This window comes from Myotis davidii, unplaced genomic scaffold, assembly GCF_000327345.1.
Source record: "Myotis davidii unplaced genomic scaffold, ASM32734v1 scaffold534, whole genome shotgun sequence".
Classification (NCBI taxonomy): Eukaryota; Metazoa; Chordata; class Mammalia; order Chiroptera; family Vespertilionidae; genus Myotis; species Myotis davidii.
Genome location: NW_006286678.1, coordinates 3,863,943 through 3,878,234, shown reverse-complemented (window position 1 = coordinate 3,878,234; position 14,292 = coordinate 3,863,943). Strand labels below are relative to the sequence as shown.

The 14,292-nt window shown below is 55.5% G+C and overlaps 1 protein-coding gene across 1 annotated transcript in view; it reads right to left on the bottom strand.

The window, feature by feature from the left end:
• Positions 1 to 200: 200 nt before the first annotated feature.
• SHB (Src homology 2 domain containing adaptor protein B) overlaps positions 201 to 14,292 on the bottom strand; it is a gene marked incomplete at its 5' end in the record, with an annotated part of 124,614 nt that continues 110,522 nt past the window's right edge. The window contains one exon of the mRNA XM_006758610.2: positions 201 to 1,022. Coding sequence (XP_006758673.1) covers positions 839 to 1,022 — 184 coding nt within the window. The remainder of the gene's footprint in view (positions 1,023 to 14,292) is intronic.

Genomic DNA, 14,292 nt, shown 5'->3' with positions numbered 1-14,292 from the left:
TGAGGTGACCATGCTGGAGCCTGAACGTGGATCTGCAGGTTGACTCTCAGGGGACAAAGCCAACTCCTCTGCCCCACCCACTGCCTCAGCCCTGAGCTGGGCTCTGCTTCCTCCCTCCCACCACCCATGCTCAGGAGACACGCCGGCGGTGAGCACTGGCCCCCCAGAGACCCTCTGTGGTACAAAAAAAGGGATGAGAATACATATTAAATGACTATTTTATTTACACACCCTAGTCATAAATAATTGAATCCTCTTTTGACCGCACAATGATTCCTTGAAGATCTAATGATTACACCAAGTGATAAAGTGGATTAGAGGGCTTACTCACATCTGTGTGTGACGGATGTGCGCACACTCACACACACACACACAGACACACGCACACCAGAGGGGAGGCAGGACTCCAGGCCTTCCAGCTCTCCCAGCACCAGCGTTCGGCTCCCCACAACGGTGGGGCCCTGGTGGGAAAACTGCTCCCTGCACAGGTGTGAATTCCTGACAGCGGGAGAACAAAGCAAAGCGCTGCAACCCAGGCGGTGCCCTCCCCTCGGAGCTGCTTGCCTTTGTTCATCCTGCAAGGCATCTCTTTGGATTTGCAAATATTTTAATTCACAGAAACTCAAGGAGGGGGTGGGGGTGGGGGCTGGGGTGGCTTGTGGGCCGTCCCTCTGTCTCTATCCAGGCCTTTCCCAGCCCCCTTAGTGGCAACAGCATTCTAGAGACATGCAGTGGTGTGCCAGTACCATACACACGACACGAACTGGACACGCTGGTCGGCGGGAACTCCGGCTCCTCCAGGTCTGGGCCCTGTGAGCGCAGGGCGAGGCTGGTCCTCTCACAGGGTCCGCACAGCCACCGGGTAGAGGAGGGACAAGTGCTCAGCACCTTTGATGGGCAGCTTTCTGGTGGTGTAGTAATGGATGACTTCTGGGACACTGTCGAACGGGGGGCTGTTCTGACCCAGAATGTACTTCTCTTTGGTTTTGGCCAGTTTCATGTGCATAAAGCCCTGGTTGCTCCTGTGAACAAAACACAGAGGGTATTAGGATCTGCAGGATGACAAAGGCCAAGGCAGCCATACTGCTCAGGCCAGGGGACAGGTGCAGGAGGGCTGAGGGCCAGGGAAGCAATTTCTCAGAGAGCCACTCGAGATTTAGCTGTGAAGAAGCACATGTCACATATTCACACCTGTTACCTGGAGAACTACACTCTGGCTCAATCCCTGCTAAGGTGCAAAGGTTCCTTGCTGAGATCCCAGCCATGAAGTACCTCTGCAAGTCAAGACCAAGGCCCAGGCTGAGCCAAGATGCAGCTGTGCCTAAGAGCTCCCCTCGTCCCAGCATCGTCCCAGCTGCTAGGAACCAGCAGCAGACACTGCTGCAGGGGAGTCTTTCCACCTCAAGACCGAGGGCCGTCTTCCTGTCCCTCATGCAGTCATGTATTTGGTGTGAGTCCCTGATGCCTGGACAAGTGGGCAGGCAGGAGCCATCACCCCCAGTTTTCAGATGAGGACAAAGTGGGGCAGGGATGACAGGCAGTAGGTGGGCAGAGGGGTTTGCTTTGTGCCATTTAATACAGTATGGAACTGTCACTGGGAAGGGACTGCCCAGCTGGGACTACATTTCCCAGCTTCCCTGCAGCACTGTACCCATGTGATTAGTTTTAGCCAATGGAATAAGGGAAAACATTTGCTCTTTCTCAAAGCTGCCCCTGGGTAGGCACTCTCCCCTCTTCCTCCCTCTGCTCAGCAAACCCTGCCTCCTTCTCCAAGGCCCAGTTTGAGTGTTTCCTCTGCCGGGAAGCCTTCCAGGCTCCCCCAGGCAGAGTTCCGTCCTCTGCCTGCACCGAGGACCAGCACATGATGAAGGATCATGCCTCCATCTGCACCTGCTTTCTTATATTATAACTAGAGGCCCAATGCACGAAATTCATGCAAGAGTAGGTCTTCGCAGCTGCGGCTGCCTTGATCTTTCCCTTGCCGACACGGCGGTAGGTCCAGCTTCGTCCCGGAAGGACGTCCAGAAGGATGTCTGGTCTAATTAGCATATTACGGTTTTTATTATTATACATTACTTATCCACCTTCCAAACCTGGGACCCTTCAGTCTGGTTAGGGCCCGAATTCCTAAGAATTCCACGGAGTAAGGTCTGTGTCCACCGTGCTCAGCACCTGCTAAAAAGGGCAGTGGGCAGGCTCCTTGGAGATCAGAGCACAGCCCTGTGCCCCGTGCAGCCTGCCAGCTGTACCAGCAGGCTGGGTGGGGTGCAGCTCAGGGAGTGTGGAGGCCATGCTGCTTCCACCTGGCTGAGAGGACTGCTCACACCTCCCACCCAGGGCCCTTGCCACATCGGATCTCTCACCCCCACCAACCTGCCTTTGCCCAGGTTGCCCTTTTCCTGCCCACTCAGTTCCAAGCCTGGCCCTTATGATTTTGCTGCCACATCTGTGGATGCTGAGGTCTCCAAAGCACAGTCCAATATACTGAGTATCTGCCACTGAGTGAGGAATCTGGGGCTCCGAGCTCCTGACACCTCCTCCAAGTTATCGTGTCTGGACACTGATAATTTGCGGCCAGGGTCTGGCGTCCAGGAGACCAAGGCCCACCCCTGGTGAGGCCGAGAGCTCCGTGTGGACACAGGTTTCCTTTCTAAGCTCCGGCTCTTCTAGCTCTGGCTGCGGTCCCGGGGGCACTGCAGGCTTGCACACCTCTCCCAGTCCGGACTGGGTTCCCCTCGCCATGAGCGCCTGTCCTATTAACGCGTCAATTTGGACTCCGGGACCATTTTCAAATGGGCAGAGCAAATGCTTAATGAAGTGCAGGCACTGAGCAATACATCTGCTCGTAATAACGTATTTAGAGATGTCACCCTCGGCTTAAAGGAAATCGTTTGGAGAGCAATTATGTTTCAAGAGAGAATAATTCCTGTAAAGAACTGAAATTTAAATCAAGATTTTTTAAGGCTGACAATGTTCTAATTACAGAGCCTGTGGCAAGTTCTGCTCCGCAGTGAAGGGTCATTTCACTGGAGAATTGCCTCCACACATCTGAGAAGCAGGAGGCGCACTTGCTTAAGCTGTTAGGAAGGAAATGGTGTGCGTGCAATGAAAAATGTATAGCCCCCTTCGAGCGAACACTCGGCCACCCACCGCACTGGAGACACCGCGGGCCTTTCTTTGCCGGCCTGGAAAGGACCGTACTTGCTTGAATGAGGCTAAGGAAACAGGGAACAGTTAAAAAAGCTTGGGGTGAGTGTGCGGAGAGAAGGGGCCGGAGCTGCAGGTGAGTCCAGGCTCAGGCAGGAGGGGCAGGACCTCGGGCACATCATGCCCCTTTGTGAGCTGAGTGGAGTCGTGTTTTGGGGTGCCAGACCATGTTCTCACACACCTATAGCTGCAGTGCAAAGCGTAGGGTGTGTGAGACAGGACCGCAGCAGCTGGCCCGGAGCGAGTCTGCACCAAGGCTGGCGTGCAGGCACACAGCTGCAGGGAGAGCTGACTTAATGTTTAAGGAGATTAAGGAAAGTAACTCTCATGGGTTAACCGGACAGTTTCACACAGGTTGCCATTAGAACATCCAGCAAGGGCCGTGGCCACGATGGTGGCAACAGCTGACTCGGCCAGAAATGGAGGCAGAAGTTCCCGCTCCCAGGCCACGGGGTCGGCACGGCCACCAGGTATTAGAGATGCGACAGTGATGCCCCCCCCTCAACAGACATGGTGCGTGCGAGGCAGGGAAGCTCTGAACTCCCTCCTGACCCTCCAGACCTATGTCTGACGCTTGTATTTCAGGACGTGCTAGGTTATAACCGAGCCAGGCTGTGCCAATGGGGCAGGCCAGTCATGAGGTTCGGCAGAGAACTCGGACCTGTGACCAGCCTCAGCCCGTGGCCTGACCATTCCCTGGCACAGGTTGGAAGGCCAAAAGCTGGCCTCCCCATGGGAACCCCTGCAGGAGTGGCCGTCCTCCTGGGCTCAAGCACTGTGCCCTGTGGCTGTGCCCATCCCCCCGGATCCCTGGGGAGCCTGACTGGATGGTCTCCAAGGCACTTCTGGGCCTACGGTTCTGGAGTCCCTGTGTGCAAGCACAATCTCCGTCTACTCCGCGAAGGCTTCTTGCAGGAAAGGGCCCGAGGGCAACCACACCCCGCACCCCATGTGCCCCTGTCCTACTCTCACTGGCACTTCCTGTGAGCCAGGCCGTGTGCTGAGCACGGAGGCTCAATGGGCAGGAGGCTGACCCCCGGCCACACTGCGGCTGGCAGTGGTGCTGCTGCTTCCCCCGCTGCAGGCCTTTCCCAGAGCCCTCGCTCCTGACCTCAGCACCACCCGCTCCAGAGACAGTCCCCAAGGCGCCGACGCCCCGGCTGATCCCGGCCACACTGCGGCTGGCAGTGGTGCTGCTGCTTCCCCCGCTGCAGGCCTTTCCCAGAGCGAGGGCTCCTGACCTCAGCACCACCCGCTCCAGAGACAGTCCCCAAGGTGCCGACGCTGCCCGGCTGATGGTGGGTCAGAGGCAGCACGGGCTGGCAGTGAGAGGCCATCGCAGGGACTGGGGATGGCGTGTCCCGGCCGGCGCAGCCCCGGCACGGAGGTGACCCACCCATGGGGCCGGCAGGCTCCGAGAGGTGAGCAGGCTTTCTTTCCGAGACAACCTGTCAAACCTCGACTCATGCAAAGGTCAGGTAAAGCCTCATCAAAACACACCCAAGAGCTGTGCTGTCACAACGTGTCCTGATTGGCCACAGGGATGCCACGAGATGCCACCTAACAACAGCTGAACATTTAAAAACAGCTGCCAGACATGCTGTAGACCCCCAACTCCACACAGAAGACATCAAGCACAGGGAGTGAAAAAGTTAGAGCTTCCCGGGGGTTGGGGATGCACCAGACAACCAGCAGGCACAGGGATGCTCTGCCGCTCGGACAGCGGCCCTGGAGCCAGAGTGGCCCGGGGACCGTCTCCCTCGCCCTCCTGGGCACTTTGGTGGAAACTGAGTTCAGAGATAGCAACACTCTGGCCCGATGCACACAACAAGGAGGGCGTCGGCTACAGCAGAACCCAGGGCCCTCGAGTCCCAGCCACCTACCTCCCCACCCTCCCTCCGGAAAGGCAGCGGTCCCTGGGGCGTTCAGACAGGCTGCCACCACCTGTCCAGCTCCTGCGCCAGCCCTGTCTCCTTTGATAGGACATCTTGTGAGAGCCAAGTCACAATCAGGGGTGTCTCTGGTGGCTGACCTGTCTAATGAGTCTCGTAAGGCTCTGAGGCGGGGGTGCTGGTGCTGTCAGGGCCTTCATATCGCTCATTATCATCACAAAAAGCACCTCCTCATCACCAGGATCATCAAACACGCCTGGCGCGCCAGCCTAATAACAGGCCCCACCTCGTCCCATAATCACGGGCTTTAATAAAACATCACTCAGCCCACAGCTGCCGGCCCGAGCAGGGCGCGAGGCCTCACCTCTCGCTTTTAGACCTAATTGCTTGATGCATATTTCATGAAGAATCCCGGGTAATACTTATGTTAAATCGCTCCTTTTCATGATGAAATTACTTAAAAACACTTGCATATAATATTTATGTGGGAGAAGGCGAGGAAATTGCCCTCTGGGACTAGCGTGCAGCCCCAGTGGCAGGAGTCTCTGGTTCACCCTGTCAAAGGCAGTTGGGAGCTGCTTTCTTGACGGGGATACCCTCTTGTCCAAGATGCCCCAGAACACTGTCCCCAGCTCCCCTCCGCCACTGCAGGATGAATGACACCGCACTGGCACTGCTTGAGTCCCCACTGTGCGCCAGGCACCAAGCTGAGCTGTTGCCACACGTTATCTCACTTGAGCTCACAGCAAGTTGCTCAGTTGGTGTAACTATCACTGTTTACAGGTGGGGAAACTGAGGCTGGGGGAGGTCGCGGGCCTTGTCTCACGGGACACAGTGGGGCCAGGAGGTCAGTCTGTCTGTCTGACCCTGAGCCTGTGTTCTCTTCTTAGCCCGTGGACAGCATCCAGGGCCCTGAAGTTGCCACTGTAGCCTTGTCTTCCCTCCTCCCCACCCAAGCAGACGGACTAGGTGTTCGGGTGGCCCTTGGGACTCTATCTTGAGACCTGGCTTTCGTGCAGCTGTGAGTTCCTGAGGTCATGAACCCTGTCTGTTCATTGTGACATTTCTCAGCAGGACAAGCCCTCAGCACAGGCCTGGCACAGTCTATCTGTCCGTCCGTCCATCCATCCATCCATCCATCCAGCAGTTATATAGTGAGGGTCTACCCGGAGCCAGGGAAATGAGGACCTCTGGACTGTAAGCTCCCCAGGGCAGGCTGGTGGCCACTCTACCCTGACCCCTAGTGTGGCCCAGCCAGTGTGGAAGCTGCCTCTTCCGAGGCCAGACACCGTAGCTGCTTTGGTGAGCACCGGTCCCAGGACCACCAGCGAGGTTCTGCAGAGCAGGCTTAGCGAGGGACACCGCCATGGGGAGCACCCGGAGGGTCCCAGCTACAGGGGGACAAAGGCAGATGCCTCTTAAATCAAAGGTCTTGCTGAGAAGACCACAGGGAAGGGTGGGTCAAACCTCCCTCTCTCCTTAGGATTCGAAGGAAAGCATTCCTGGGCTACTGAGCTGGCAGCGCCCCTGCCCAGGCCTAAAAAACACACGAATGTGAGACAAGTTCCCTCCAAAAGCCAGGGTTTTCCTGCCGGCCCAGGCCCTGCCCACTCTGGGGCCCAGTAGATCTCTAAATGGGTGCATTTTTTGGTCTAAATGAACCTCCTCTTGTGGAGTCATTTTAATTAAACATGAATGTTACATGTTCAAAGATTCCTGGGGCCAGATCTGTGAGAGCAGAGATTGAAAGAGACTGTACATTTGAAATTCACCCGACAATTGGTTGCAGGATAATTCTCAGGGGAGAGAGCTGTCACTGGCCCCGACCTCCATGAACGCACAACAGCCCGTGCTCACTCTCGGAGCCAAGGGAACACCACCCTGTGCTCAGCACGGACAGGGCACGAGACCAGCCCGACGGGCCCTTCTGCCCCCACAGGAGTGCACTCGAGCTGGTGAATACGGGCGTGAACGGAACCAGTGGAGAGAGGGGCTCACTCTAGGCCTGGCTCTAACGCCGACCTGCTGAGACCTTGGCAAGGGAGCTTCCGGAGGGACCTGGTCTGGAGGGGGACCTGGGCAAGACACCTCCAGCCTCTGTGGCCATGCGGGGCCCTGCAAAACAGGTAGCTCCTGCCATGAGCCCACCCCACTGTTGGCCATGCTGCCTCTGTAAGCAGGTGGCTCCAGGGTTCAGGCAGTCTCCTGCCCTCCCACCCTCTCTTCCACCTCCAAGGAGAGGGGATATTTTCAGGGTCTGTAGAGAAGCTCTCCTTGCCACACCTATGAGCAGGTGCAGCCCCTCCGAAAGGGTCTGTGTGCCTGCAGAGATGCCTGCTCTGAGGAGAGCACTGGGCCAGTGGCCGGGGAAATACCCAGATCTCAAATGACGGCACCTTTAGGGGACAGATACTTCATTGACACCTCCCGAGGGCCTACTGTGTGCAGGCTAGCATGTGCACATGTTGTGAACTTCTAACACAGGGCCTGGAAGCCACCGCTGCCCTTGGTCCATGCTGGACCAACCTGTGGCTTCACAGAGAAGCAGGCAGGGCTGGCATTGTCTGGGCAGATGAGAAGACTGAGGGCCAGAGGGAGAAGCAACTTGCCCAGGTCACAGTTAGAGGCCAGCAGGATCAGGGTCCAGCATGGGAGTAGTTCTTGCTGTGTGCCGGGCTCTCTCCAACGGCGCAGTGCCTGGAGTGGGGGGCGCGGAGGCCCCTTCCAGCTGAGATTCGAGAGTCCAGGGGGTGGGGGAAGGGGCTTACAAGGTCGCACAGCAAATGCCTGCACATCACCTTCTGCCTTCGGAAACAGCCTTGTCATAGTGACAAGCCAAAGACACATAAGCTAGGTTATTGCAAGCTAAGGCCTAAATGTAAATGCCACTGAGCCAAATGACTTGATTTACAACCAAATAATTAGGTTTCAATAAATGGCGGCGATTAGCCTTCCTGAGACACCTGGGCATTTCTCACGCTCCACGTTGGCAGCCCAGGGTGAGGGCCTTCAGTAAATCATGACGAAAGCTGTCTCCAGGCAGCAGGAGAGCTGGCAGGTGCCTCTCCGGCAAAGATGGGTATGCATAAAGCTTGCTTTGTGCCACACAAAGCAACAGGCAAGTCAAGATGAACCCACTGGGGCAATTTTCTCAGGAGAAGACTAACAAAGTGTCAGGCAGGAGGATTTTAATGATCAAGGCCGACAGTGTGGGGAGTGAGCTTCCCATTATAGGAGGTGTACAAGTGGGAGGGTAATAATGCTTGGTGGTCAGCCAACTGCACATGAAAACTACAAGGGGAGGAGTGAGGTAGGGGTGGGAGGTGATGGGAGATACGCTGTCAGAGCTTTAGGAAGGGGAAAGAGGGTCTGTGCAACCCCCCCCCCCCCCCCCTTTTACATTTAATTGAGGACTTTTCTAGGAACACGAAGGCCCTTTGTGTTTGGGATAGGTGGGGCTGGTGGTGGTGGTGGGATTGAAGTTAGATACTTGGGTTCAAACTCTGATCCCACTGATGTCAATGGCTGGGCAAGTCCCCTCTCCCTGGGCCCCGAGCGTCCCCTTTTGGGAAAGGTGAAGGGGGTCCCCTCCAGTTTGAAGTTCTCAATGAGGGACAGCCCAAGAGGGCGGGGGCCACCCAGGCACCAGCCAGGAGGACCCCAGGCAGTGCAGGACGCAGGAGGAAGGTGGGGCAGCACTGGGCACAGTGGGTCCCAGGCTTGGGGACCGCAGGATGACCAAAGCAGGCCCCCTCGGGCCAGTGCCAATGGGATGGACAGGAAGCATTCAGGCCCAGGGTGGTCCTCCTCCTATAGGACAAGCGCCTCCCAGCCACACTCTCCTGGGAGCAGTGGTTCTCACCAGGCAAGTCCCCCTTCTCCTGGGGATGCTGGGCAATGTCTGGAAACAGGTGCTGCTGGCATTCAGGTGGGAGCCAGGGATGTTGCTAAACAGCCAACTCTGCATAGAACAGTCCTCAGAGCAAAGAGCAAGCCAGTCCCAGTGCCAGCAGTGCCAGGAGGAAAGCCACACCCCCCACCAGGTGCCAGTGCCTCAGCTTCACCTACAAAACGGGAATGCTAGGAGGCCACCCTCACGGCAGCTGTGAGAGGTGAGACCTTCCACATGAAGGAAGCGTGAACATTTGGTAAAACCTGGGTCACCTGGCTCCTTATTTAAAGGGCTTAAGAGACAGAATTTGCTAAACAGCTTGTCTGCGAAGTGCTCCAAGGCTGTTCCCAAGGACCAAATGGCCACCCCACGCCCAACCAGCAGATGAAGGGAACATGCACACCTGTTGGGCAAAGCGAGTCGTGGGGGTGAGCACCAGCTGCCGGAGAGGGCTTTGAGGGGCGCATGGGCTTTTATAGATAAAGGGGAGCTAGAAACCTGGAGTTCACCCTGGGGAGGTGGGGAGTGACACAATGGGGCCCTCCTGGGTGAGGACGGCAGGACAGCTCCAAAAGACACAGGGCAGGACCCGCCATGTGCAGACCTGGGTGACCCAGGTCCGGGTCTTAGTCCCCACCATGTCCCTTGTGAGCTGCGCTCAGTTTCCTCATCTGTGTAATGGAGTGTTCACCACCTGCCATAAGGGCTGTCCTGAGGCCTGGGATGGACAGTGCATGAGCAAGTAGGGCAGGTGCTGAGGCTCAGGGGTCTGACATGCCCGCCCCCCGCCTCCCGGCTCTGCAGGAGCCTGTGTACAAGTTGCTGCCCATCTGGTTTGTTTTGTTGCCCAGGCAGAGCACTAAGCGTGTCTGCCCGTCTGTCTGTCCTGTTGTCCACGGCCATGTTGGCAGCCCAGAAGCCATGGGTGGCCAGGCAGCCTCCTGGCTGGAGCAGGAGGCCTGGGGTCCGGCCCCATCTCTGTCGCTGGGAACAATGGGCAGGGTGTTTACTTACTATCAATTTCCCCTACCATCAAGCAGTATTGCAGACACTTGAGAGCACACTGTTCCACTGTTCCACAAGGGGGTCCACATGAACACACAGAATTGAGGAGGAAAGAGGTTTTTTTGTTTAAATATCCTGGTCATAGACGGTCGTCCATGGCATTTATTAAGAGGCTACTGTGTGTATTGCTCAATATAGTCAACATTTCTGAGGGAGACAAGATACTAAGTGGACTTTTGAGACCACTGGTTCCCTGTCCCCATTTTACAGGTGACACTGTGGTCCAGGAGGTGGGGTTTGCTCTCATTCCCCAGAGAATCAGGAGTCGGAATGCCCCCTCCCCCGCCTCACCGCTGTGCCACCAGCTGAAGGGGACTCTGGGGCACTACCAGTGGGTGTGACAAGTGGAGAGCGGGGAAGAGGGTGGGTGTGCAGGGAGGGGGAGGAAGCTGCAATCCCCAATTACCATTCTCATCCTTAAAGCACGATGTGTACCCTTACCACCCTCCTGCAGGCTCCTGTCCTAGCGGGGGCTTCCCTGCTAACTGACCCAGGGCATTCATTAGCACAGCAAAGAAGGGGGCTCACCCGCAAAGCAGTTTTACTTAAAAAAAAAAAAAAGGTAAAGAAGGGAAATCCAGAGGGACCTTTACAAACTGCAACTTACAACAGATCTACCTGCTCAGCACCCTGCATCTAACCCGAGGACATTGCTCTCCTCCCTGTCAGCCACCCAGACACCCTGGCTGATCACATGACTGACAGTGGTTCTCAGTGGAAAACCTCCCAACAGCCCTGGGGGCCTGGACCTCAGTTTCTTCATCTGTGAAATGGGGAGCAGTTTACAATGTTCTCTAAAGTCTATTGGAAGCAAGCAAAAAGAGCTCTGAACTGGACACTGGGGACCTAGCCCCAGCCCTGGCTCCTGTCCTCTTGGGCCTCAGTGTCCTCCTCTATACAAGGAAGGGACAGGGGTAGATGACCACCGATGAAGCTTGGCACTTAGGAGATGCTCACGCCACAGGATGAGGAAGGCATTACCGACTACTCAGATGTTAAACAGAAGGACTCACCTTCCTTACAGACACCCCAGTGTCCCAGGGTTGGAAAGGAGTGCAGGTCACTCAAAAATAGCCTCTCCACATGTGCCCCAGATGCTCACATCAGGCCCCGGGGCCTTGTCAAGCCAGTGGCTCCCAGGCCCATTTGGAACCAGAATCTGCTTTGAATATGCTCTCCAAGAGATGCTGATGGACATTCACATTTGAGAACCACCGCCTGATTCTCTGATGATGGAAACGCCTTTGTAATATGCGCAACATTTCGCATCCAGCTTCCGTTGCTTACTCCAGTGCTGGGGAGCGTCTTCTCCACCACACGACCCTTCCAACCTGGGCGTCTCTGCGTGAGCAAGTCCTCCCAGGATCTGAGCTGATGTGTGACCCACGCAGCTTAGTGATGGTAGCCCTGCCCCCAGCTCGGGGCCCTGAAGGCCACAGGTGCCCCTTCTGCCCTGGGGAGGCCCCTTAGAAACTGGAAGATGAAGAGGGGGCAGACCTGCCCTGCTTCTCTTTCTCCAACTGTCCTCACAGGGTAGACTCTCCTGCCCCTTCCCACGCTGGCCGCGCCCACTGCCCACTATCTCGCATACACTGAGGAGAGCGTCCTGCAGGTCTGTTCCTCTTAGCCAGCACCCCTGTCTGGATATGACTCCGCCATCAATGTGGACACCCAACATCTTCATGCAACTCCTTTCTGGTGTCCACTGACCTCCTGAGTCCACCTCTCTCTTCTACCTCCTCCCCGAGTCCCAAAGAACAGGCCCCGACTGAGAGGCAAGTGTCGTTGGGTAAGGACAACTCACCTCTTGACCAAAACCAAAGGGGCACCAGCCCGAGAACATTAAGGAGCAAAGCCCACTGGCCTTGCCTCACTCACGAGGTTTGCAGATGCAATTCTGAAAGGTCACGGTCAGCCCTTAGTAATCTGGGTTCTGGAGGGCGCCTGTCTCATGTTGGGCATTCATTCCGGCAGCTTCTTGACAATCTCTGTCCACGGGGTGGAGAATTCTCTCAAAATTAAATCTCTGGCTCTTTGCTCCCTAATGAAATTGGTTTCTGTCTTGATACACAACAAAGCTTTCATTTTATTATCTGGCCAGGGTTTGACCACATTAATTATAGTGGTTTCTTTTCCAGCGTGGCTGCAAGTAATTGAGTCCCCAAAAGTTACTATCAGAACTGATTGCTTTTTGAAAGCGCAGCTCTCACCACAGTCCAACAGCCAACCCTAGATTCTTCATGGAAGATTTTCCTTTGGTTAAGGCTCGAACAATTCAAGACAGGAAAAGTATTTTTCTAGCCTGAAAACCTGAACTCAAAGTAGGATCATGCTAATGTTTGGAGGCTGATCTGGAAATCTGGGTGTGCCCAGAGCATGCTATCTCATGGTTTTACCATCATCTGTGTCAGACCTCAGATGCTGCTCTGAGTTTTTAAGCATTACCACTGGCATAATTCTACCCGCCTAAGAGGAGACACACTGCAGAAGCCTGTTCAAATCAATGTCTAACACCAGGTACCGGGGACTGCAAAGAGCCCACCTGGCACCATGCAAACGTGTGTTTCCCGGGAGGCTATGTTCAGCTGGGGGGTGCACACCTTCAGTGTCAGGTGGAAATCATGGCACGTCGGGCGGTGGGAGGAAATGGTGGACAGGAAGAGGACTGGGGCTGCAGAGTGCAAGCAAGACCAAGGTAAGCCCCTCTGCCTCTCAGCCCTTTTCCTTGAGGACAAAGTGGGGATGCTGTGGGGAGCAGGAGAGAGCTGTCTGGGACTTCAGAGTTTACGAGGCACGTCTCTCTGTCCACAATATTATTGGTCACCTGGGCCAACGGAGGGCTTAAGTGGAGCAGACAATTAAAAACTCAAGTTGGGACCCCAGGGAGAGGGGATACTGCAGAAACCTCTTCCTCGAATCCCAAATGTAACCACCCTACCTTGCTATTACTTTCCCCTAAATTCCTACTGTTCTCCAAGGCCCTGCTCAAATGCCACCTCCTCCAGGGGGCCTTCTAAGATGCCCCTGGTCTGACTTACTTGCTTCCTCCCTCACTTATTCTCTGCCACGCCTCTCTCCATCACAGCACTCACCTACCTGCATCTCCCCCTACCCAGACTAGAAGCATCTGATGTGCCTTCATCTGTCTTCCCACTTGGTTGAAGGCCTAGTATGTGATAGGAACGCAGCAGTAATAGCCACACTGCTGACTTGTTCGTCAGCCCTGCCCTGAAAGTCTGGGCTAAGAATGTGGCAGGCTGGTCCCCAAGCCGCCTAGAGCTGTGAGCAGCATGTGGGTTTTCAAAAGGAAAACAGCAGGGGGAAAAAGGTTCTAATTAAAGCATTTCTAATAAGCCAGCTTTGCCAACCCAATTGTTTCTGATATTCCTCTTGGGCAAAGAAATCTTTTTTAAAAAAATCATTAAAAGTGGCAGAAAGCACCCATGGCTGGAAGGAGGGTGGTGGCTGCTCAGTGGGCAGGTGTGAGGCGCTAGGAGCCAGGGCCGAGTGTCCCTGCCGCAGCCAAGCTGAAGGGTGTGCAGGAGTGCGAGGGTCACACACACAGCGAAACGTTTTTATAGCTTTAGCATCTGAACTGTGGGAACAAAGACAAGAGCTATAAAATCCGACATCCAATTTTCTAAATCTGCCTCAAATAGCAAGAATGATTATGGGTAAAAAGGGACAAGAAACTACACAGGGCTATGCGGCTCGGAAGGGTAATAACCCCAGGATGAGAGTCAAGACCCCTGGGCTCCGCCAGCAGCTCGCCGCGGGACGCTGGGAAGGGCCTCTTCCCTCCTGTGCCCGTTGGTCCACCTGAGAGCCAGGGTCTGGACCTTGATGGTTCAACACGCTTCTTCTGGCTGTCAGGGCCCGAAGGGGAACAGTGACCCTGCATCTTGGGATTCTGCTAGATGAAGCTGTTGTTGGGAGCTCCGCCAATGCCTATGGGTGGGGGCTGAGCCTGTTTCCTCTGGGGGCTCTGAGCTGTTTACCTAGCTCTAACTAAGCAAGATAAGACCACAGGCGCTTTCTTGGGGTAAGCACACAGCTCTGCAAATAACCCCACCTGCATTCCTAAACCTCTTCTGGTTTACAAAGAACTTTCACTTCCACTGTGTCCCTGAGCCTGAGGGCTGCGAGGCGCAGAGACATGAAGCTACTGGCCGGTGACCCTCACAGATGGTGGAAGCAGTGGGACTCAGGCTCTCGTCTGTCTCCACGTGGCCGCAT